Source organism: Ascaphus truei, chromosome 5, assembly GCF_040206685.1.
Source record: "Ascaphus truei isolate aAscTru1 chromosome 5, aAscTru1.hap1, whole genome shotgun sequence".
In the NCBI taxonomy this organism is placed as follows: domain Eukaryota; kingdom Metazoa; phylum Chordata; class Amphibia; order Anura; family Ascaphidae; genus Ascaphus; species Ascaphus truei.
In genome coordinates, this window is record NC_134487.1 from 170,269,457 (window position 1) to 170,292,284 (window position 22,828).

Genomic DNA, 22,828 nt, shown 5'->3' on the forward strand with positions numbered 1-22,828 from the left:
ACGTCATTTGACCCGTGTGACGTCACGTCACATGGCGACGCGTCACACAGCGGCTGAGTCCCGGTAAGTAAACAGTTACAGGGGCCTCACGCGATCCCCCGCCATTTAATTAATTAAAATATCCCGCCCCCCTGGGGGTCGCGCACCTACTTTGCGCACCGCTGGTATATTGGATCTCTAGGGTTCCTCACAGACATATATAACGTTACCATCCAGCAGGGCAGCAGAACAGCAAAGAGATGCAGCAAGTGTATAAAGAATTGTATTGTAACAGACACAAAAATCCGATGTTTCGATCCCACAGAGGGATCTTCTTCCTGGGGAGAAGATCCCTCTGTGGGATCGAAACGTCGGGTTTTTGTGTCTGTCACGCTACAGTACTCACTAATATGTGAAAAGCGTGTCAACCAATGTGCATGTAACTGGTTGATTGTTAATATTCTTAGTGATGTATAATTAATGTTCACCAAAAATAATGTATAGTGCAAATGAAACAATTATAATAACGTTGGTGCAAAGGTGAATTAGGAATAAAAACTTAAGTCAATATAAACAATATATTTGCACGGAGGATAGAAATGCCTCCAAGGGGAAATCTGTGTTTCACAGCAACTGCGATCAACTGGAGACTTTGAAAATGTAAAAGTCTTCAAAGTCTCCAGCTGATCCCAGCTGCTGTGAAACACTGATTTCCCCTTAGAGGCATTTTTATCCTCTGTGCTGGAAAGAGGGGATTTCAGCCTCAGGACCCAGCTAAACATCGGATCCCCTATTACAGCTATCATTTGAGTGCATACTCCTACCTGTAACATCGCCATGGGATAAATCATTCTGCGCTGATACACAATTTCCTGCTTGCATTTGGATTCATGCTCAAATATTTCATTTTTGCACCACGTAATCCATTAAATACAGTGAGACATTCAATCCAAACATCATTCAGCAGGACTTTGCTCTCAGGATTCACCATTGGTAATAGTGTAATTGTTTCATTTATAGTATTGAGTGTTTTCATCCTGACTGAAATGTTCACTTTTTATTACATATCTGTGCTATGGAACATGCACTTCTGTTTATATATATATTTATTATGATTGAATATATATTTATATATGTCTGTATCTTATATGCCTTTGTGTGAACAAATGACAAGATACCATGTGAAACTCAAGCATTAATTGTAATTTGCACTTTGATAGACATGCGAGAAACTATTCTGCACTTCAAAGACATGGTAATCAACAGTTGTATCTACAGTGGTGCCATGAAAACGCCAGGCAGCAATTTGGCCCCAAAGACCAGTGTCTCCTCATTTAGCCAGTTGTCAATTTAACTGGGGAAAGGATTGATTGGGATCTTCCTAACCAATAGGATTTGCGCACATGTTTCATTCAGAGTAAGACCCCCTAAACTGTTATTAAAGCCCAGAGAGCTGCGGGAGCAGCTTTTCCAGCAGAAGACGAGAGGTTCCAGGAAGCAGCTCCAGAGGGAAGACCAGAATGATGCAGTGATGGAAACACCGCCTCAAGAACACAAGATATGCACAGGAGGGTAAAATGTATCAGTATGTGACATGTAGTATTATTTTATAACTAGAGTTAATTGTAACATGTAATGTCATTTATCATCTTATTTTATATACGGTATATATATATTGAACAGCAGTTTGATTTGTTTACATCAATACACATTCACGTGTATTTGCGTTTCTATGCCCCCCAAAACAACGTGAAGTACAGAGTTGTATTTCTTACAATATATTAATCACTAGTATAAAAAACAAAGCCTCAGCTGGATGAATTGATTGATCCCTTCCTCTATTCAATTATAAACTCTTCAGGGCAGTCATTTTTACCTGGGGATTATCCATGTACCACAGGAGGTAATTGGCCTGAGTATCCAGGATAAAATATCTTCTCAGAAACCTTCCGCTCTCTCCATCCTCAATATCCAAAAACCCGCAGGTCCGGTTCTGCCGATCCACATAAGGCATCCCTGCTTCTTCCACGCATCACCCTACAGAAACACAGCTGCAGGTCATTGGGGTCCCGCTTAAGACACTGGTGTTTTAGATGCGATCATATCATCATTGTCTTACACATATCTGCCCCTAAAAACATCAGCAGAATCAACCTCATGAAAGTTAAATGAGGGTCGCCTTAAAAACCCAAATCAAATCTATCTTTTATATGATCAACAATTTAGGCTGAACTCCTGGCTGAATATGATGTAATATTCAGGTTTTAGGTATATAAACGCACGGTTGTCTGAGCCTGTCCCTGATCACCTGGAATCACCCAACATTGTATGTACGTAAAGGGACCCTTGGCCGGGGTCATTTGGCCACAATCAAATCGCCACCGGTGCTCCGCCGACATTACTGCGGATCGCAGGGCAAGTCGCCGCCTGTCACTTCACCGTCACCGCCTTCCGCTCTCTCAGCTGGGCACCTCCACTGCAGCATTTCCTCAGTGCCTCTGCTAGCCACAGGGCAGCTCCAACGCGCAGGACATAGCGCAGTCACCTGCAGCCATGAATCCATACCGTGCGTGGGAAATGTAAAAATGTGTCCTGGCTGCGGCTGTGGCTGCACCGGAGGTAACCTGTGGCTGGGAGAGGCGCTGAGGACATGCTGTGCCGGAGGTGCCTGGCTGGGAGAGGCGCTGAGGACATGCTGCGGCGGAGGTGCCTGGCTGGGAGAGGCGCTGAGGACATGCTGCTGTGGAGGTGCCTGGCTGGGAGAGGCGCTGAGGACATGCTGCTGTGGAGGTGCCTGGCTGAGAGAGGCGCTGAGGACATGCTGCGGCGGAGGTGCCTGGCTGGGAGAGGCGCTGAGGACATGCAGTGGCGGAGGTGCCTGGCTGGGAGAGGCACTGAGGACATGCTGCTGTGGAGGTGCCTGGCTGGGAGAGGCGCTGAGGACATGCTGCTGTGGAGGTGCCTGGCTGGGAGAGGCGCTGAGGACATGCTGCGGCGGAGGTGCCTGGCTGGGAGAGGCACTGAGGACATGCTGCAGCGGAGGTGCCTGGCTGGGAGAGGCGCTGAGGACATGCTGCAGCAGAGGTGCCTGGGTGGGAGAGGCACTGAGGACATGCTGCTGTGGAGGTGCCTGGCTGGGAGAGGCGCTGAGGACATGCAGTGGCAGAGGTGCCTGGCTGGGAGAGGCGCTGAGGACATGCTGCTGTGGAGGTGCCTGGCTGGGAGAGGCGCTGAGGACATGCTGTGGTGGTGGTGCTTTGCTGGGATAGGCACTGACGACATGCTGCTGTGGAGGTGCCTGGCTGGGAGAAGAGCTGAGGACATGCAGTGGCGGAGGTGCCTGGCTGGGAGAGGCGCTGAGGACATGCTGCTGTGGAGGTGCCTGGCTGGGAGAGGCGCTGAGGACATGCAGTGCCGGAGGTGCCTGGCTGGGAGAGGCGCTGAGGACATGCTGTGGCGGAGGTGCCTGGCTGGGAGAGGCGCTGAGGACATGCAGTCGCAGAGGTGCCTGGCTGGGAGAGGCGCTGAGGACATGCTGTGGCGGAGGTGCCTGGCCGGGAGAGGCGCTGAGGACATGCTGTGGCGGAGGTGCCTGGCTGGGAGAGGCGCTGAGGACATGCTGCTGTGGCGGAGGTGCCTATCTGGGAGAAACGCTGAGGACATGCTGCGGCGGAGGTGCCTAGCTGGGAGAGGCGCTGAGGACATGAAGTGGCGGAGGTGCCTGGCTGGGAGAGGCACTGAGGACATGCAGTGGCGGAGGTGCCTGGCTGGGAGAGGCACTGAGGACATGCTGCTGTGGAGGTGCCTGGCTGGGAGAGGCGCTGAGGACATGCTGCAGCGGAGGTGCCTGGCTGGGAGAAGCGCTGAGGACATGCAGTGGCGGAGGTGCCTGGCTGGGAGAGGCGCTGAGGACATGCAGTGGCAGAGGTGCCTGGCTGGGAGAGGCACTGAGGACATGCAGTGGCAGAGGTGCCTGGCTGGGAGAGGCACTGAGGACATGCAGTGGCAGAGGTGCCTGGCTGGGAGAGGCGCTGAGGACATGCTGTGGCGGAGGTGCCTGGCTGGGAGAGGAGATGAGGACATGCTGCTGTGGAGGTGCCTGGCTGGGAGAGGAGATGAGGACATGCTGCTGTGGAGGTGCCTGGCTGGGAGAGGCACTGAGGACATGCTGTGGCGGAGGTGCCTGGCTGGGAGAGGCGCTGAGGACATGCAGTGGCGGAGGTGCCTGGCTGGGAGAAGAGCTGAAGATATGCTGTGGCGGAGGTGCCTGGCTGGGAGAGGCGCTGAGGACATGCTGTGGCGGAGGTAACCTGTGGCTGGGAGAAGCGCTGAGGACATGCTGCTGTGAAGGTGCCTGGCTGGGAGAAGCGCTGAGGACATGCTGCTGTGGAGGTGCCTGGCTGGGAGAGGCGCTGAGGACATGCAGTGGCGGAGGTGCCTGGCTGGGAGAAGCGCTGAGGACATGCTGCTGTGGAGGTGCCTGGCTGGGAGAAGCGCTGAGGACATGCTGCTGTGGAGGTGCCTGGCTGGGAGAGGCACTGAGGACATGCTGTGGCGGAGGTGCCTGGCTGGGAGAGGCGCTGAGGACATGCAGTGGCGGAGGTGCCTGGCTGGGAGAAGAGCTGAAGATATGCTGTGGCGGAGGTGCCTGGCTGGGAGAGGCGCTGAGGACATGCTGTGGCGGAGGTAACCTGTGGCTGGGAGAAGCGCTGAGGACATGCTGCTGTGAAGGTGCCTGGCTGGGAGAAGCGCTGAGGACATGCTGCTGTGGAGGTGCCTGGCTGGGAGAGGCGCTGAGGACATGCAGTGGCGGAGGTGCCTGGCTGGGAGAAGCGCTGAGGACATGCTGCTGTGGAGGTGCCTGGCTGGGAGAAGCGCTGAGGACATGCTGCTGTGGAGGTGCCTGGCTGGGAGAGGAGCTGAGGACATGCTGTGGTGGTGGTGCTTTGCTGGGATAGGCACTGAGGACATGCTGCTGTGGAGGTGCCTGGCTGGGAGAAGCGCTGAGGACATGCAGTGCCGGAGGTGCCTGGCTGGGAGAGGCGCTGAGGACATGCTGCGGCGGAGGTGCCTGGCTGGGAGAAGCGCTGAGGACATGCAGTGGCGGAGGTGCCTGGCTGGGAGAGGCGCTGAGGACATGCTGCGGCGGAGGTGCCTGGCTGGGAGAGGCGCTGAGCTTACAATCTAAATGGTATGCTGGAAGAGTCACAGAGACAGCAGGTGAGGGAGTAAGTGTGGTAGATGGCAGTGTTTGGCCCTGATGATTGGTTGGAGCGACTGTGGGTGTGGGACAGTAGCCATGAGACCAGGTTATTGAAATGCTTCATTTAAGAGGTGAGTTTTTATATATAAACCCAGGACTTTCCCCTATTAATCTGCAGTCAGTAGGTTGCCCCACATTTACCCGCAGTCTTCTCTCCACAGAAAAGGTTCTTGTGCCTGTAACCTGTGCAGTTGAACTGGTTATAGAGCAGATAAAGAAAATAAAGCAGGGGGAGAGAGTCAGGTGGGATACAATGTCCTGGGAGAGAAGATGGGCGGGTGTCAGATATAAGTGTGTAAATATTTTCTGTATACAGTGCAAAAAATTTAGAAAAAAATGTATATTTTAAGTTAAGTTTGTTGCTTTTGTATTGATATGTTTGTAAATATGTTTTGTTTTTTTAGAAATAAAAAATACCCTACATTCACCCGCAGTCTTCTCTCCGCAGAACGGGTTCTGGTGCCGGTAACCTGTGCAGTTGAACAGGTTATGGAGCAGGTAACGCAAATAAGGCAGAGGGAGAGAGGTGGGATATAAAGTCCGGGGAGAGCAGAGGTGAGGGTGTTCTGATAGAAGTAAATGTTTGCTGTTTTCTGTATATAGTGTAAATAAGATGTCAAATTGTAAATTTTCATTTGTTACATATACTTAAACAAAAAATACCCAACATTTAATATAAACCTGTCTGAGCCTGTCCTTGATAGTCTGCCGTCAGGTCACCCTACATTACATATAATAAACCCAGGTCTCTCTGACCCTGTCCCTGATATTCTGGAGTCAGGTCACCCTACATTAGATATTATAAACCCAGGACTGTCTGAGCCTGTCCCTGATATTCTGGAGTCAGGTCACCCTACATTACATATAATAAACCCAGGACTCTCTGAGCCTGTCTCCTGATAGGTGGTGTGTAGGAAATAAAATAAAAAGTGTCCTACCTTAATATGCTTCTTGATCCTACTTTAATTTCTCCATGTTGTGATCCCTTATTCTCTCCTAATGATCTTGTCTGCACAGTTTTGATCTAGATCCTGATTTGGCAGTGCATTTTCTCTTAGCCTTCCTACAAGTTCTCTCGACCCTGTGGTTTGCCACTAAATTATCTCTAGGCTTGGATGTACTGTAAAATAACAAAAATGTAGATCTAGTTGGAAATGAAATGACCTCTGTAGCCTCAATCTGTAAATGATCTCACTAGCGTTCCCTTCTAGAGTCAATTCTTTCTCTACACTCCGTAAATAATGTACACATTTCTATTTAGATGCACTTTTACAGCAACTTCTCTTTCTAGACTCATTCGTACAGTAAATGTTATCTGCAGCCTCCACACTGTACGTTCACTCTCAGAGTCCTCTTTGTAGATTCAATTGTTCCTCTAAAGCATGTCACTGCATAAATCTCTCTCTAGATCTAGTTTTGCAGTGAAGGATCTCTTTAGATCTAGTTTTGCAGTGAAGGATCTCTTTAGATCTAGTTTTGCAGTGAAGGATCTCTCTAGATCTAGTTTTGCAGTGAAGGATCTCTATTTCACCCTGTAATCTCCGGTGTGACAGTAAATTCTCTCTCTCTCTCTCTCTGCTCCGCCTGTGTTTGTTTGTCTCAGAGTTCCTCAACTCTGAGACAATCTCCCTGGCAGACACGCCCCTCACACACACACACACACACACACAGACAGACACACACACACACACACACGGGCTGGGTCAGCTGTTCAAGTACAGTATATCAGGAAGCAGCAGAGAAACATTGTAGATTCATAGAAGAACACTGTCCTGATAGTGAACACGCTGCGCTGTACAATGATGCTGAGTATCTCTATATACTTCCACCCCCTGATAATGAACATGCTGCACTGTATAATGATGCTGAGTATCCCTATAAACTTGCACCCCGATAATGAACATGCTGCACTGTATTATGATGTAGATCAGGGGCGCGCAAACTTTTCCCCGTGCGCACCCCTGCCTGCTCGCCTCGGCGCCCCCCCCCCCCCAACCCCAGCTCGACACCAGCATCAAATGATGCGTGGGATCATGTGATGTCACGTGACCCCGCGGCATCATTTGATGGGTTACCATGATGACGCGTCGCTGGAAGGGAAGGTAAGTGTGTTATAGAGGCTTCGCGCGGTCCCCCGGCATTTAATTTAAATGCCTGGGGGGAGAGCGCAGGACCTCTATAACTGCCCCCCAGTTTGCGCCCCGCTGATGTAGAGTATCTCTATACTACACTTCCACCCCGATAATGTCCATGCTGCACTTTATAATACTGATCTATATACCACTAGCCTCTGATAATGAGCATGCTGCACTGTATACTGATGATGAGTATCTATATACCAGGGATGGCCAACCTTTTTTTAGACGGGCCAATAAATGGGCACAATTTGTGGGGCGGTCACTGTCCTCCCCGCAACCGCCATAGGAGGGACGTAGAAGTGCTGCAGGAGGGGCAATAGCTTTGCCATGTGAGCCCCTCCACCCATCTCTCTCACACACACCTCCTCGCTCTCCCCCCCCCCCCCCCACTCTATTTCTCTCCCCACTCACTATCCCCCTCTATCCTCCCACCACTCTCTTATTCTTACTCTTCTCTATCACTCCCCCTCTCACTCTCTCCCCCTTTCTCTCTGTCATTCCCGCTCTCCTCTCACACAATTCTCCCTCCTCCTCCTCTCACTCAATTCCCCCTTCTCAATCGCCTCCCCCTCCTCTCTCAATTTTCACTCCCGCCCCCTGCCAGCATGTCTTTCTCCCCCTCAGCATATCTTCCTCCCCCAGCATGTTTCTTCCATCCCCCAGCATGTCTCTCCCACCAACATGTCTCTTCTCTCTCCCCTCACCCCCAGCATGTCTCTCCCCCACCTCAGATTCTCTCCCTCCTAGCATTTCTCTCTCAATCCCCCCACCTCAAGCATGTCTCTATCTCTCCCCCCCCCCCCCAACATGTCTCACCCCCTTCATGTATCTCTCCCCAGCATGGCTTTCTCCCCCCCCCCCAGCATATTTCTCTTCCCTCCTACCCCCAGCATGTCTTTCTCCCCCACCCCCACCCCCAGCATATCTCTCTCCCCCCTCCACTCCAGCATCTCTCTCCCCCTCCACCCCCAGCATTTCTGCCCCCTACCTCCAGCATGTCTCTTCCCCTACCTCCAGCATGTCTCTCCTCCCCCACCCTTACCACCAGCATTTCTCTCTCTCCCCATCCCCACATATCTCTCTCCTCCCCCAACCCCAGCATGGCTCTCTTCCCCCCCCACCCAACACCACGTATCTCCCCCACCACCACCTGTATGTCTCTCCCCGCCACCAGCATGTCTTCCTACCCCCAGCATGTCTCTCTCACCGGCCCCCACCCCCAGCATGTCTCCCCTCCCCCAAAGCATCTCTCCTTCCTCCCCCACACCCAGCATGGTTCTCTCCCCCATCCCCCCCCCAGCATCTCTGTCTCTCTCTTCCCCCACCCCCAGCATGTCTCTCCCCTCCACCACCTACCACCTACATGTCTCTCCCTGCCCCCAGCATGTCCCTCCCCCCGCCCCCAGCATGTCCCTCTCCCACCCTCCACCCACAACCACCATGTCTCTCCCTCCTCCCCCACCCCCAGCATGTCTCTTCCCACCCCCAGCATGTTCCTCTCCCCCCCCCAACCCCAGCATGTCTCTCCCTCTTCCCCCACCCCCAGCATGTTCCTCTCCCCCCCTGACCCCCAGCATGTCTCTCCCACCTCCAGCATGTCTCTCCCTCCTCCCCCACCCCAGCGTGTCTCTCCCTCCTCCCTCACCCCCAGCATGTCTCTCCCTCCTCCCCCATCCCCAGCATGTCTCTACCTCCTCCCCCACCCCCAGCATGTCTCTCCCTCCTCCCCCACCCCCAGCATGTCTCTACCTCCTCCCCCAGTATGTTTCTCTTCCTCCCTCCCGCACCCTGAGCATTTGTGTGTCCCCCCCACCCCCAGCGTGGCTCTCTTCCACCCCCCCCCCCCAGCATGTCTCTCTCCCCCCCTCCACCCCCGGCATGTCTCTCTCCTTGTTCCCCACCCCCAGCATGTCCCTCTCCCACACCCCCAGCATGTCTCTCCCTCCTTCCCCACCCCCAGCATGTCTCTTCCTCCTCCCCCACCCCCAGCATGTCTCTCCCTCCTCCCCCACCCCCAGAATGTCTCTCCCTCCTCCCCCACCCCCATCATGTCTCTCTCCCCCCCACCACCCCCAGCATGTCTCTCTCCCCCCCCAACCCCAGCATGTCTCTCCCTCCTCCCCCACCCCCACCCCCAGCATGTCTCTCCCTCCTCCCCCACCCCCAGCATATCTCTCCCTCCTCCCCCACCCCCAGCATGTCTCTCTTCCCCCCCATCCCCAGCATGTCTCTCCCCCTCCCGCCTCCAGCACGTCTCTCTCCCCCCATCCCCAGCATGTCTCTCTCACCCACCCAAGCATTTCTCCCCCCCCCCACCACCAGCATGTCTCTCTCCCCCCCTGACCCCAGCAGCTCTCTCCTCCCAAACCCCCAGCATCTCTCTTCCCCCCCCCCCACCCACCCCCAGCATGTCTCTCCCTCCTCCCACACCCCCAGCATGTCTCTCTCTCCTCCCCCACCCCCAGCATGTCTCTCCTTCCTCCCCCACCCCCAGCATGTCTCTCTCCTCGTTCCCCACCCCCAGCATGTCCCTCTCCCACACCCCCAGCATGTCTCTCTCCCCCCCACCACCCCCAGCATGCCTCTCCCTCTCCCACACCCCCAGCATGTCTCTCCCTCCTTCCCCACCCCCAGCATGTCTCTCCCTCCTCCCCCACCCCCAGCATGTCTCTCCCTCCTCCCCCACCCCCAGCATGTCTCTCCCTCCTCCCCCACCCCCAGCATGTCTCTCCCTCCTCCCCCACCCCCAGCATGTCTCTCCCTCCTCCCCCACCCCCAGCATGTCTCTACCTCCTCCCCCAGTATGTTTCTCTTCCTCCCTCCCGCACCCCGAGCATTTGTGTGTCCCCCCCACCCCCAGCATGTCTCTCCCCCCCCCTCCACCCGCGGCATGTCTCTCTCCTCGTTCCCCACACCCAGCATGTCCCTCTCCCACACCCCCAGCATGTCTCTCCCTCCTCCCTCACCCCCAGCATGTCTCTCCCTCCTCCCCCACCCCCAGCATGTCTCTCCCTCCTCCCCCACCCCCAGCATGTCTCTCCCTCCTCCCCCCCCTCCAGCATGTCTCTCTCCCCCCCTCCACCCCCGGCATGTCTCTCTCCTCGTTCCCCACCCCCAGCATGTCCCTCTTCCACACCCCCAGCATGTCTCTCTCCCCCCCACCACCCCCAGCATGCCTCTCCCTCTCCCACACCCCCAGCATGTCTCTCCCTCCTTCCCCACCCCCAGCATGTCTCTCCCTCCTCCCCCACCCCCAGCATGTCTCTCCCTCCTCCCCCACCCCCAGCATGTCTCTCCCTCCTCCCCCACCCCCAGCATGTCTCTCCCTCCTCCCCCACCCCAGCATGTCTCTCCCTCCTCCCCCACCCCCAGCATGTCTCTCCCTCCTCCCCCACCCCCAGCATGTCTCTACCTCCTCCCCCAGTATGTTTCTCTTCCACCCTCCCGCACCCCGAGCATTTGTGTGTCCCCCCCCACCCCCAGCATGTCTCCCCCCCCCTCCACCCGCGGCATGTCTCTCTCCTCGTTCCCCACACCCAGCATGTCCCTCTCCCACACCCCCAGCATGTCTCTCCCTCCTCCCTCCCCCCCAGCATGTCTCTCCCTCCTCCCCCACCCCCAGCATGTCTCTCCCTCCTCCCCCACCTCCAGCATGTCTCTCTCCCCCCCTCCACCCCCGGCATGTCTCTCTCCTCATTCCCCACCCCCAGCATGTCCCTCTCCCACACCCCCAGCATGTCTCTCTCCCCCCCACCACCCCCAGCATGCCTCTCCCTCTCCCATACCCCCAGCATGTCTCTCCCTCCTTCCCCAGTATGTTTCTCTTCCTCCCGCACCCCGAGCATTTGTGTGTCCCCACCACCCCCAGCATGTCTCTCTCCCCCCCTCCACCCCCGGCATGTCTCTCTCCTCGTTCCCCACCCCCAGCATGTCCCTCTCCCACACCCCCAACATGTCTCTCCCTCCTCCCCCACCCCCAGCATGTCTCTCCCTCCTCCCCCACCCCCAGCATGTCTCTCCCTCCTCCCCCACCCCCAGCATGTCTCTCCCTCCTCCCCCACCCCATCATGTCTCTCTCCCCCCACCACCCCCAGCATGTCTCTCTCCCCCCCCCAACCCCAGCATGTGTCTCCCTCCTCCCCGACCCCCAGCATGTCTCTCCCTCCTCCCCCACCCCCAGCATGTCTCTCCCTCCTCCCCCACCCCCAGCATGTCTCTCCCTCCTCCCCCACCCCATCATGTCTCTCTCCCCCCACCACCCCCAGCATGTCTCTCTCCCCCCCAACCCCAGCATGTGTCTCCCTCCTCCCCAACCTCAGCATGTCTCTCTCTTCCACCCCCCACCCATCATGTCTCTCTCCTCCCCCCCACCCCAGCATGTCTCCCCGCAGCATGTCTCTCTCCTCCCCCCACCCCATGCATGTCTCCCCCCCATGTCTCTCTCCTCTCCCCCATCCGCCCGCAGCATGTCTCTCTCCTCCCCCCGCAGCATGTCTCTCTCCTCCCTCCCACCCACAGCATGTCTCCCCCCCCAGCATCTCTCCTCTCCCCCCTCCGCATGTCTCTCTCCTTTCCCCCCACCCCCAGCATGTCTCCCCCCCAGCATGTCTCTCTCCTCCCCCTCAGCATGTCTCTCTCCTTTCCCCCCACCCCCAGCATGTCTCCCCACCCAGCATGTCTCTCTCCTCCCCACCCCCAGCATGTCTCCCCACCCAGCATGTCTCTTTCCTCTATCTCTCTCTCCACCCCCGGCAGCATGTCTCTCTTCTCCCCCCACCCCCAGCATGTCTCTCTCCTCCCCCCACCCCCAGCATGTCTCTCCTCCACCCCCACCCCATGCATGTCTCCCCCCCAACATGTCTCTCTCCTCTCCCCCTCCGCCCGCAGCATTTCTCTCTTCTCCCCCCGCAGCATGTCTCTCTCCTCTCCCCCCTCTGCCCGCAGCATGTCTCTCTCCTCTCCCCCCTCTGCCCGCAGCATGTCTCTCTCCTCCCCCTACCCCCAGCAGGTCTCCCCCCCAACATGTCTCTCTCCTCTCCCCCCTCTGCCCGCAGCATGTCTCTCTCCTCTCCCCCCTCTGCCCGCAGCATGTCTCTCTCCTCCCCCTACCCCCACCAGGTCTCCCCCCCAACATGTCTCTCTCCTCTCCCCCCTCCTCCCGCAGCATGTCTCTCTCCTCCCCCCGCAGCATGTCTCTCTCCTCCCTCCCACCCCAGCATGTCCCCCCCCCAGCATGTCTCTCCTCCCCCCGCAGCATGTCTCTCCTCCCCCCCCTCACCCCCAGCATGTCTCCCCACCCAGCATGTCTCTCTCCTCCCCCCCGCAGCATGTCTCTCTTCTCCCCCCACCCTCAGCATGTCTCTCTCCTCCAATCCCCACCCCAGCATGTCTCTCTCCTCCAACCCCCACCCCAGCATGTCTCTCTCCTCCACCCCCACCCCCAGCATGTCTCTCTCCCCAACCCCCCACCCCCAGCATGTCTCTCCTCCACCCCCACCGCAGCATGTCTATCTCCTCCCCCCCCCCCCTCCCCCAGGATACCTCTCTCCTCCCCCCTACACCCATCATGTCTCTCTCCTACCCCACGTCCACCATGTCTATCTCTCCAATCTCACCCCCAGCATGTCTCCCCCCATCCCCAGCTGGTCCTTCCCTCTCACCTTTTTTAGCCAGTCTCTGGCATATGCTTCAGACCCTTTCTCTACTGCTCTCCAAGGCCCCGCCCCTTTACTAAAGCCCCGCCCTCTGCATGCTATGAGAGAGGAAGGGATTTCCCACTCTGCTGCCTGCAGGTAATTGGCCACCCATAGTTTATACACTTCTACCCCCTGATAATTAACATGCTGCACTGTATAATGATGATGAGTATCTCTATACACTTCCACCCCCTGATAATGAATATGCTGCACTGTATAATGGTGTTGAGTATCTCTATACACTACCACCCCCTAATAATGAATATGCTGCACTTTATAATGATGATGAGTACTCCGTATCATTCAGGGCCAGATTAAGGGGCGTGCTGCCTGTAGCGCCAACCAAAAAGGGGCGCCGCACATCGCCACGACTTTTTGCCGCGTGCGCTCCTACCCCGACGTCATCTTTAAATGCCCGCGTCCTGAGCACTTTCGTCAATGTCGAGGGACATTTAAAGATGGTGTGTCGGAGCAGCGGACGTGTGTGGGACTCGTCACTCGGCAGAAGCAAGGGACATTGACCAGTGTGCCCGGCCACGCTGGACAGAGTGCGCCCTCCAAACCAAGCGCCATCTTAAATGTCCGAGGCCTGCGCATGCTGTGTCCCGCTCCTACGCGCCGTCTTTAAATATCCCTCGATATTGACGAGGGTGCGCAGGACTCAGACATTTAGAGATGTCACCAAGGTTGGAGCGCGCGCGGCGTAAAGTCAAGCGGCGAGGTGGGGCGCTGCGGCATCACATGGCGACTCGTTTCCATGACAACGGGATGTCATGTCGTGTGTCAGATGACGCCGTGACGCTGCAGGAGGAGGGGGACGACGCTGCAGGATGAGGGGGACGACGCTGCAGGAGGAGGGGCGCCACATTTTTCATCTGCCCGGGGCACAATAATGTTTCAGTCTGGCCCCGATATCATTATACAGTATACAGCATGTTTATTATCAGGGAGCGGAAATGTATAGAGATACTCATTATCATTATACAGTGCAGCATGTTCATTATCAAGCAGCAGAAGTGTATAGAGATACTCAGGATCATTATACAGTGCAGCATCTTTTTTATCAGGGAGTGGAAATGTACAGAGATACTCATCATCATTATACAGTGCAGCATGTTCATTATCAAGCAGCAGAAGTGTATAGAGATACTCAGGATCATTATACAGTGCAGCATGTTTATTATCAGGGAGCGGAAATGTATAGAGATACTCATCATCATTATACAGTGCAGCATGTTCATTATCAAGCAGCAGAAGTGTATAGAGATACTCAGGGTCTGTCATGGAACAAACATCACATCCCTGTTTCACGTCCCTGTTTCCTTTGCAGCTTCTGCCTGGCAGTTCTTATTTTCAGCTGCATGGATTTTGCATACACATACTGTGCCTGTGTGACATGTTACAATGTTGCATTTCTGGCCCCAGGGCATGTATCAGTGAGCTGCTACTGCAGCCTCTGAGATCTTCACCAGAATGGGCTAGTCTGCCCCCCCCCCTCCTGTTTTGTTCCCAGATAGTCTGTCCCAAGACTATTCCTTTTACCCACATTGCCCCTCACTTCCTTTCCCACCCTGGAGACAGTGAGTACAGCACCCATCTCTGTTAATCTCCCATGGCAAGGCCATCTCTTTCTACCGGTTTCTAACTAAAAATCACCACTACACACCATCCACAAGTATCTGTATTCTGCTGCTTTTTCCAATAAAGTGGAGGAAATATTATAGGACTTGGGGCATCATGCAGTAAGCAGCGGAAAAATGCATTAGCCAGTTTAGCAATTAGCCATGTTTTTGGCGTGTTAAACTGGCTGTATGCTGTAAGGGGCGAATCCCTGGCGAATGAATGCGCCACCACCATTTGATGAAATGGCGTGTAACCGGTGGCGGGATGGCTGCCTGGCGAGAAACTGCCGAGAAGCCGTCCCCTGCCGAGATGTGTTTGCAGCAGAGAGAGATCCGCTGCTCTCTCGGCGCAAACATCAGCACAATAAAAAGTATTTTTTAAACCATTTTTATTCATAGTGTACATGTGCAGGGGGTCTCCGGAGCTGAACCGCATTGGTTTCAGGTCTGGGGACCCCCTGCTTCCCGAGATACAGGCCCCTTTATGAGGTGCCGGTATCCCTCTGCATTTAAAGGTCCCGATCACGTGACCGCGGAATGTAAACAAAGCAGAGGGATACCGGCACCCCATAAAGGGGCCTGTATCTCGGGGAGCAGGGGGTACCCGGACCTAAAACCAAAGCGGTTCCGCTCCGGAGACCCTCTGCACATCTACAGTATGAATAAAACACACACATCAATAAAGACTCGTTCCTTACCTTACAGGGTATCTGCTATGGTAGCGAAGCAGCATTAATATTTATTTAATAATACTGTACAGTGAGTAGGGGGTCCCCCGAGCTGAACCGCATCACTTTGTGGACCAGGGACCCCCTGCTTCCCGAGTTACAGGCCCCGGTATGTGTGATCGGATGGGCAGTGTCGCCGCCATGTTTATAGCGTCCCATACGCTACGTGCCCGCAATAAACATGGCGTCCACACTGTAACCGATGCCCCAAACCGGGGCCTGTAACTCGGGAAGCAGGAGGTTTCTGAGCCACAAATCAATGCAGTTCAGCTCAGGGGACCCCCTGCTCCCGCACAATATTATTAAAATACATTAATGCTGCTTCATTACCATAGCGGATAGCCGCTAAGGCAATGAAGGGGTTAACGCATAATAGCATGTTTATTGGGGACAAATGCCCCCAATAAACATAGCACCAATACACAACATACAATACAGTAATGGGCAACATTACTATTATCCACAAATGAATAATAGTGCAGTTGTCCATTTAAAATACATACAGAACAATAAAGACATTAAATACATATAGCACTCACCCATGTGCGGCTGCCATGATGAAGGCCATCCTCATCTTCATCCTGGCCATGCCTCATCCGCTTCTGCAAAACAGACACAAAAATAAAAACATCCAATGTCCCCTAACCCCTTAATCACCATAGCGGTTATGAACCGCTACAGTCATTAAGGGGTTAACCCACCATCACCCACATACCCTCCCCCACTAACCCCCCCACTCCCTGAGGCCTAACCACCCTCACCCACTACCCACAAGGGAGTCCTACCACATACCCTTGGGGCCAATACCCCCGTCCCCCCAACACATACAGTACAATAATGTGCCAAATAACTATTATCCACATAGGGATAATACATTATTTGGCCATTATTAAACACATTAAATACCGTAGTAAAATAAAGAAAATTCTACTAACCTCATCAATAAGAAGGCTCTGTCGCCAGCATCATCCTTGGGGTCCGTTGCCAAAATAATAAATAGCCAATACATATCAATGCCATTCACATACCAATGAACCCCTTAATCACCTTATCGGGTACTAACCTCAAAGGTAATTAAGGGGTGAAGCCATCTTGCAATGGCAACACCACTTATGCATAACATCCTCAATGAATTAAAAACCAATTTCCTAAACAAATCTCATGTAATCATTCAATCTGAAGCCTCAAATGCCACTTAAAACATTGCATTTACAGTGTATACATGTAGCATAAAATGTAAGCTACATGTACACGCTGCAAATCAATGTTAACAATACAATAATCCAACTAAAATAGCCTAACATCACAAGAAGTATATTATGTAATCCAATAAAGTCACCATCAATGAATTAACAGACATGAATTACATCCCTAAACAATTAAAATACCATCCATACCAATTACACAATTAACTATAGCTATCGTTACAGAGAACAAGTTCACAACATACAAAAAAGGACACCAAAAATTACAATATACTAAAGCAAGCCTCTCCATAACCTACAGTACAGCATAGAAGCCCAAAAATTACATCTCTCTAATAATAAAATACATTTAACACACATCTATGCATAGCAGCATAGCCACAATCATTTACAATACAGTAAATCAAGCTTTTACAACACTATCATTTCTTACCCTGTATGTATATATCTCTCTAGACATACATACATACATACATACATACATACATACATACATACATACATACATACATACATACATACATACATACAGTGGCAAGAAATGATATGCATAAAAAAAAATAAACACATGAAAAAGCAAAAAAAAAACCAGTTACATTAAATACATTTCTTTAGTTCACTTACCATTACTTGACCCCACCAACTCCCGTTGATCAGCTTACTCACGAACCAATCCACGAACAGGAACCCATAAAATAATAAACCATAAAATAATAAACATTAAAATAATAAAACACGACAATCCAGGGGTCTTCTAGTTGTAATCCATCTTTATCTGTATTCTTCTACCTTCTTCCGGGGTCTTCTTCCCGTCTGCGGCCACGCCCTGGTCTTCTTTCTTCAGTAGGAGGTCCTTCCTCCTCGGCGTCTGGCTTCAAAATGAGACGACATAGGCTTTTAAAGGCCTATGACGTCACATTTTCGTCATATGGTTCCCACGGCCCTGATTGGGCCGTGAAAACCATGTGTTTTGGCCGATGTAAAAAAAAATGATGACGTCACTTAAAGTCAAAGAAAGCACAGCCAATCAGAATGGCTTTGCTTCAATTGCCTTTAAGATGACATCATAAAAACAAACATGGCCGCCCTCACATGGTACGGCAGCCAATCAGAGCGTGGGAAGTCTATCCCTACTCTGATTGGCTCTAGTAGACCATGTGACAGAGGCTTGGGGAAGAACGGATATGACGTCATTGAAAGCCTGTCACATGGTACTTGAACCAATCAGAGTAGGGATAGACTTCCCACGCTCTGATTGGCTACCGTACCATGTGAGGGTGGCCATGTTTCTTTTCATGACGTCATCTTAAAGGCAATTGAAGCAAAGCCATTCTGATTGGCTGTGCTTTCTTTGACTTTAAGTGACGTCATCATTTTTTTTTACATCGGCCAAAACACATGGTTTTCACGGCCCAATCAGGGCCGTGGGAACCATATGACGAAAATGTGACGTCATAGGCCTTTAAAAGCCTATGTCGTCTCATTTTGAAGCCAGACGCCGAGGAGGAAGGACCTCCTACTGAAGAAAGAAGAACAGGGCGTGGCCGCAGACGGGAAGAAGACCCCGGAAGAAGGTAGAAGAATACAGATGAAGATGGATTACAACTAGAAGACCCTTGGATTGTCGTGTTTTATTATTTTAATGTTTATTATTTTATGGTTTATTATTTTATGGGTTCCTGTTCGTGGATTGGTTCGTGAGTAAGCTGATCAACGGGAGTCGGTGGGGTCAAGTAATGGTAAGTGAACTAAAGAAATGTATTTAATGTAACTGTGTTTATTTTTGCTTTTTCATGTGTTTATTTTTTTTTATGCATATCATTTCTTGCCACTGTATGTATGTATGTATGTCTAGAGAGATATATACATACAGGGTAAGAAATGATAGTGTTGTAAAAGCTTGATTTACTGTATTGTAAATGATTGTGGCTATGCTGCTATGCATAGATGTGTGTTAAATGTATTTTATTACTAGAGAGATGTAATGTTTTGGGCTTCTATGCTGTACTGTAGGTTATGGAGAGGCTTGCTTTAGTATATTGTACTATTTGGTGTCCTTTTTTGTATGATGCTAACTTGTTCTCTGTAACGATAGCTATAGTTAATTGTGTAATTGGTATGGATGGTATTTTAATTGTTTATGGATGTAATTCATGTCTGTTAATTCATTGATGCTGACTTTATTGGATGACATAATATACTTCTTGTGATGTCAGGCTATTTTAGTTGGATTATTGTATTGTTAACATTGATTTGCAGCGTGTACATGTAGCTTACATTTTATGCTACAGATGGCTTCACCCCTTAATTACCTTTGAGGTTAGTACCCGATAAGGTGATTTAGGGGTTCATTGGTATGTTAATGGCATTGATATGTATTGGCTATTTATTATTTTGGCAACGGACCCCAAGGATGATGCTGGCGACGGAGCCTTCTTATTGATGAGGTTAGTAGAATTTTCTTTATTTTACTACGGTATTTAATGTGTTTAATAATGGCCAAATAATGTATTATCCCTATGTGGATAATAGTTATTTGGCACATTATTGTACTGTATGTGTTGGGGGGACGGGGGTATTGGCCCCAAGGGTATGTGGTAGGACTCCCTTGTGGGTAGTGGGTGAGGGTGGTTAGGCCTCATGGGGTGGGGGGGGGTAGTGGGGGAGGGTATGTGGGTGATAGTGGGTTAACCCCTTAATGACTGTAGCAGTTAATTACCGCTATGGTGATTAAGGGGTTAGGGGACATTACATTGGATGTTTTTATTCTTGTGTTTGTTTTGCAGAAGCGGATGGGGCATGGGCAGGATGAAGATGAGGATGGCCTTCATCGTGGCAGCCGCACATGGGTGAGTGCTATATGTATTTAATGTCTTTATTGTTCTGTATGTATTTTAAATGGACAACTGCACTATTATCCATTTGTGGATAATAGTCATTGTGCCCATTACTGTTTTGTATGTTAGGGGGTATAGATGTTGTTGGGGTCATATATATATATATATATATTTATATATATATATTTATTTAGTTAGTGTGGGGCTGTTGTGTGTATTTTTTTTTATTGTGGGTAGCGAGGGTGGGTGAAGGGGGTATTAGCCCCAACGGTGGTTGTTTAGGGCTTGCGGGTGGGTAGCGGGAGGCCTTAACCCCTTCATGACCGTAGCGGTATTAACCGCTACGGTCGTGAAGGGGTTAAGTGCACCCGCAACCCCCCCGCAAGCCCTAAACAAACAACAAGGGCCAAATACCCCCTTCACCCACCCCCGCTACCCACAATAAAGCTGGCACGGCTGTTTAACCTCTTCATTACCTTAGCGGTTAACCGCTAAGGTAATGAAGTGGGCTTTAAATGCATTTTTCCTGCCTCGAATGCATGCCGGGGGGGTCCGGTGCTGGTATTAATGGTATCAGCTCCGGAGACCCCCGGCATCAATCCCAGCCAGGAAAAGGCCAGAAATTTTTCTAAGTGCCGATCCGCCACTCATCCGCTGCCTCTGAGCAGCAACTTGCCATCTTTTTCTTGTGTGGCTGATCTGCCAGCAAGCCGCCATTCTAGAGTGGCGAATAGCTCCGCTTAGCTACTCGCCTCTACTAGAATACAGCGTGGCGGAAAAGGTTGGATTTTTAGGCGGAAAGTGCCTTCTCGTCCCGCCACCGGCGGTAAAAAAAAAAACGCCAGCCGTTTTTTTTGAATCTCGCCACTTTCTGGCCCCTTTTTGAATACGGATAGGCTTTTTAGGCGGGAAAGTGGCGAGAAATTCCTTTCCGCTGCTTACTGCATAGAGCCCTAGGAGTGATTTAAAAGGGAGCTGAGTTAATGCTATCGGGAGCCATTCACACATCACACGTGACCCAGGCTTCAGGAAAGGATCATTATACAGTGTAGCATGTTTATTATCAGGGAGCGGAAATGTATAGAGATACTCTTATCATTATACAGTGCAGCATGTTCATTATCAAGCAGCAGAAGTATAGAGATACTCAGGATCATTATACAGTGCAGCATGTTTATTATCAGGGAGCGGAAATGTATAGAGATACTCATATCATTATACAGTGCAGCATGTTCATTATCAAGCAGCAGAAGTGTAAAGAGATACTCAGGATCATTATACAGTGCAGTATGTTCATTATCAGGGGGTTAAAAAGCATAGAAATAGTCAGCATCATTATACAGTGCTGTGTGTTCATTATCAGTGAGCAGAAGTGTATAGAGATACTCAGCATCATTATACAGTGCAACATATAGATGCATAATATACATGGACCATACATACACATGTAACGGTGTTTCCCCCACCCCTTGGGAGATTCCCGTTACCAGGTGTATGGTGCATGCTACATGTTGTCTCACAGAATGCTGAGTTGTCGGTCGATGGTTGTGGGGACTGCTGAACAGGCTTTGTGGGGTATATACCCGACATTTACTCCATGGTACACAGCGCCTCCATCTGCTGTATGCCCCAGATGTATGGAGGCGATCTCCTATGGTAGAAATGGTTACCTCTCCCCCAGTAAGATCACACACCAGGCCGGAGGTATATTCAACTGGAACCGGTTTTATTCCTGTACACTCACAGTAACACGGCAGTCCCCTGCCCAATACAGTTTCTGTTCTGGCCTCCGAACTAAGGATGGTCCCTGGACCTTCACTATGTGTCAAGGGCCTCCGCAGCAGTCCTTGCTCTTCCCCAGCCCTCTAGCAGGACCAGTGGAACAGATAGTCACTCACTCCTCGCCTTAGGGAAGAGGACTAGGACCTGCCAGTGCAGAGCAGTCCGGTGTGATACCTTGTCTCTCTCACGGTAGAGACACACTAAAGAATTTGGGGTTGCAACTCCCTTAAGTACTGTAGGGAGAAGGTACTAGGTCTGAACTCAGGATTGGGCAACACTCAGACCTCATCCCACCTCCTCCCCTGTCACTCAAGGGATGCTGCCTATGTGGGGAAAATCCATGATTGGTACTGGCATTTACTGGCTCTTACCAGGACTTGCATGCCAGTGAGAGCAGAATGGTAGCCAGAAACAAGCCATGGCTACACACACTATATACTGCTTACGTACATACAGTAAACACATATACACACTTCCCAGCACACTGTAGAGAGGAGCCAGGGAGCTTCAGAAGGAGCTGCTATGTGAGTTCTGCTTCTCCACCTCATGGAGGAATACGCAGTAAGCAGCGCACAAGGAACTTGCTCCTTTTTGATACAAGCCAGAATTTTTCAAATCTGCCCGTCCGACCCAGTGGGCAGTTTCCCCCCAGCAGGCCAGCCTGTCCTGGCTGTTCTCCAGGCAGACTTCAAAGGGCCTTATCAGTGCAGCTGGTATCCTGTGACTCCTTCATAGCAGGGTCTTTTGAAGTCCAGTGATGTCACCAATGTGTAGTGTGTTTTTATTAGAAGGCGTGTTCACTTTAGTTTAAGTTGTTGATTTAAGCTGGAAAACTCATTACTGTTTTATCTTTTTGTATCTTTTCTGTAACAGGGAAAATAACTTCCTTTTAGGGCAATTTTTTGTTAAAAAAAAAACCGCACAGTTTCAAAATCAGTGAGAGCAGGGCAAAAACTAGAGAGATCATAACAGGCCGTGTACTGTACAGAATGAATCTTTAACCATTGAGAGATAAACATGCAGAGCCGAACTACAAATAGACACTGAAAGCTCGATAACAATATACACAACAAACACGGCTTTTGTTCAGCGCTGGTTATATGAGCAAAACAACAAGGCAAAAATTCCAACTTAGCACTGCTTAGTTATTAAGCAGATCTTAGGGCTGGGACCCGCTGCGCCCGGTGGCGCGGGCGGCCGCGTGAGCGCTACTCGCCATTGCCTTGTAGCCTCACGATCCGGTCCCAGTCCCTCCTCACTGCCAACTGACTACGTACTGTGACGCGTCAGCCAACAGGGGATACCAGAGAATTGTGTTCCCGTGCGGCGACGCGTCACATGGTACGCGAGTCAGCCAATGGGGAGGAGGGGAGGGAAGGAGCTAGATGGGAGGCGCCTTGGGCGGGGAGCAGGGAAGGAGCTGCAGGTTAAAGTGTGTGTGTGTGTGTGTATATGTATGTATGTGTGTGTATGTATGTGTATATGTATATGTGTGTGTGTGTATGTTTGTGTATATGTATGTGTGTGGGGGTGTGGACGGCACCACGATCAGATCCCACCCCCCTCCCTCCCACTCCC

The 22,828-nt window shown here is 51.6% G+C and overlaps 1 protein-coding gene across 4 annotated transcripts in view; it reads right to left on the reverse strand.

Moving 5' to 3' along the window:
• Positions 1-22,828, reverse strand: part of PLEKHA2 (pleckstrin homology domain containing A2) — a 122,044-nt gene that overhangs the window by 71,015 nt on the left and 28,201 nt on the right. For 2 of the 4 annotated variants that reach the window (XM_075601212.1, XM_075601210.1), the window contains exons 1-2: positions 6,181-6,858; positions 1,856-2,016 (exon numbers count right to left, since the gene is read on the reverse strand). In XM_075601212.1, coding sequence (XP_075457327.1) covers positions 1,856-1,993 — 138 coding nt within the window. In that variant the 5' untranslated portion in view covers positions 1,994-2,016; positions 6,181-6,858. Of the gene's footprint in view, positions 1-1,855; positions 2,017-6,180; positions 6,860-22,828 lie in introns of those variants that run through there. The other 2 variants (XM_075601213.1, XM_075601211.1) reach the window with 2 other exon arrangements.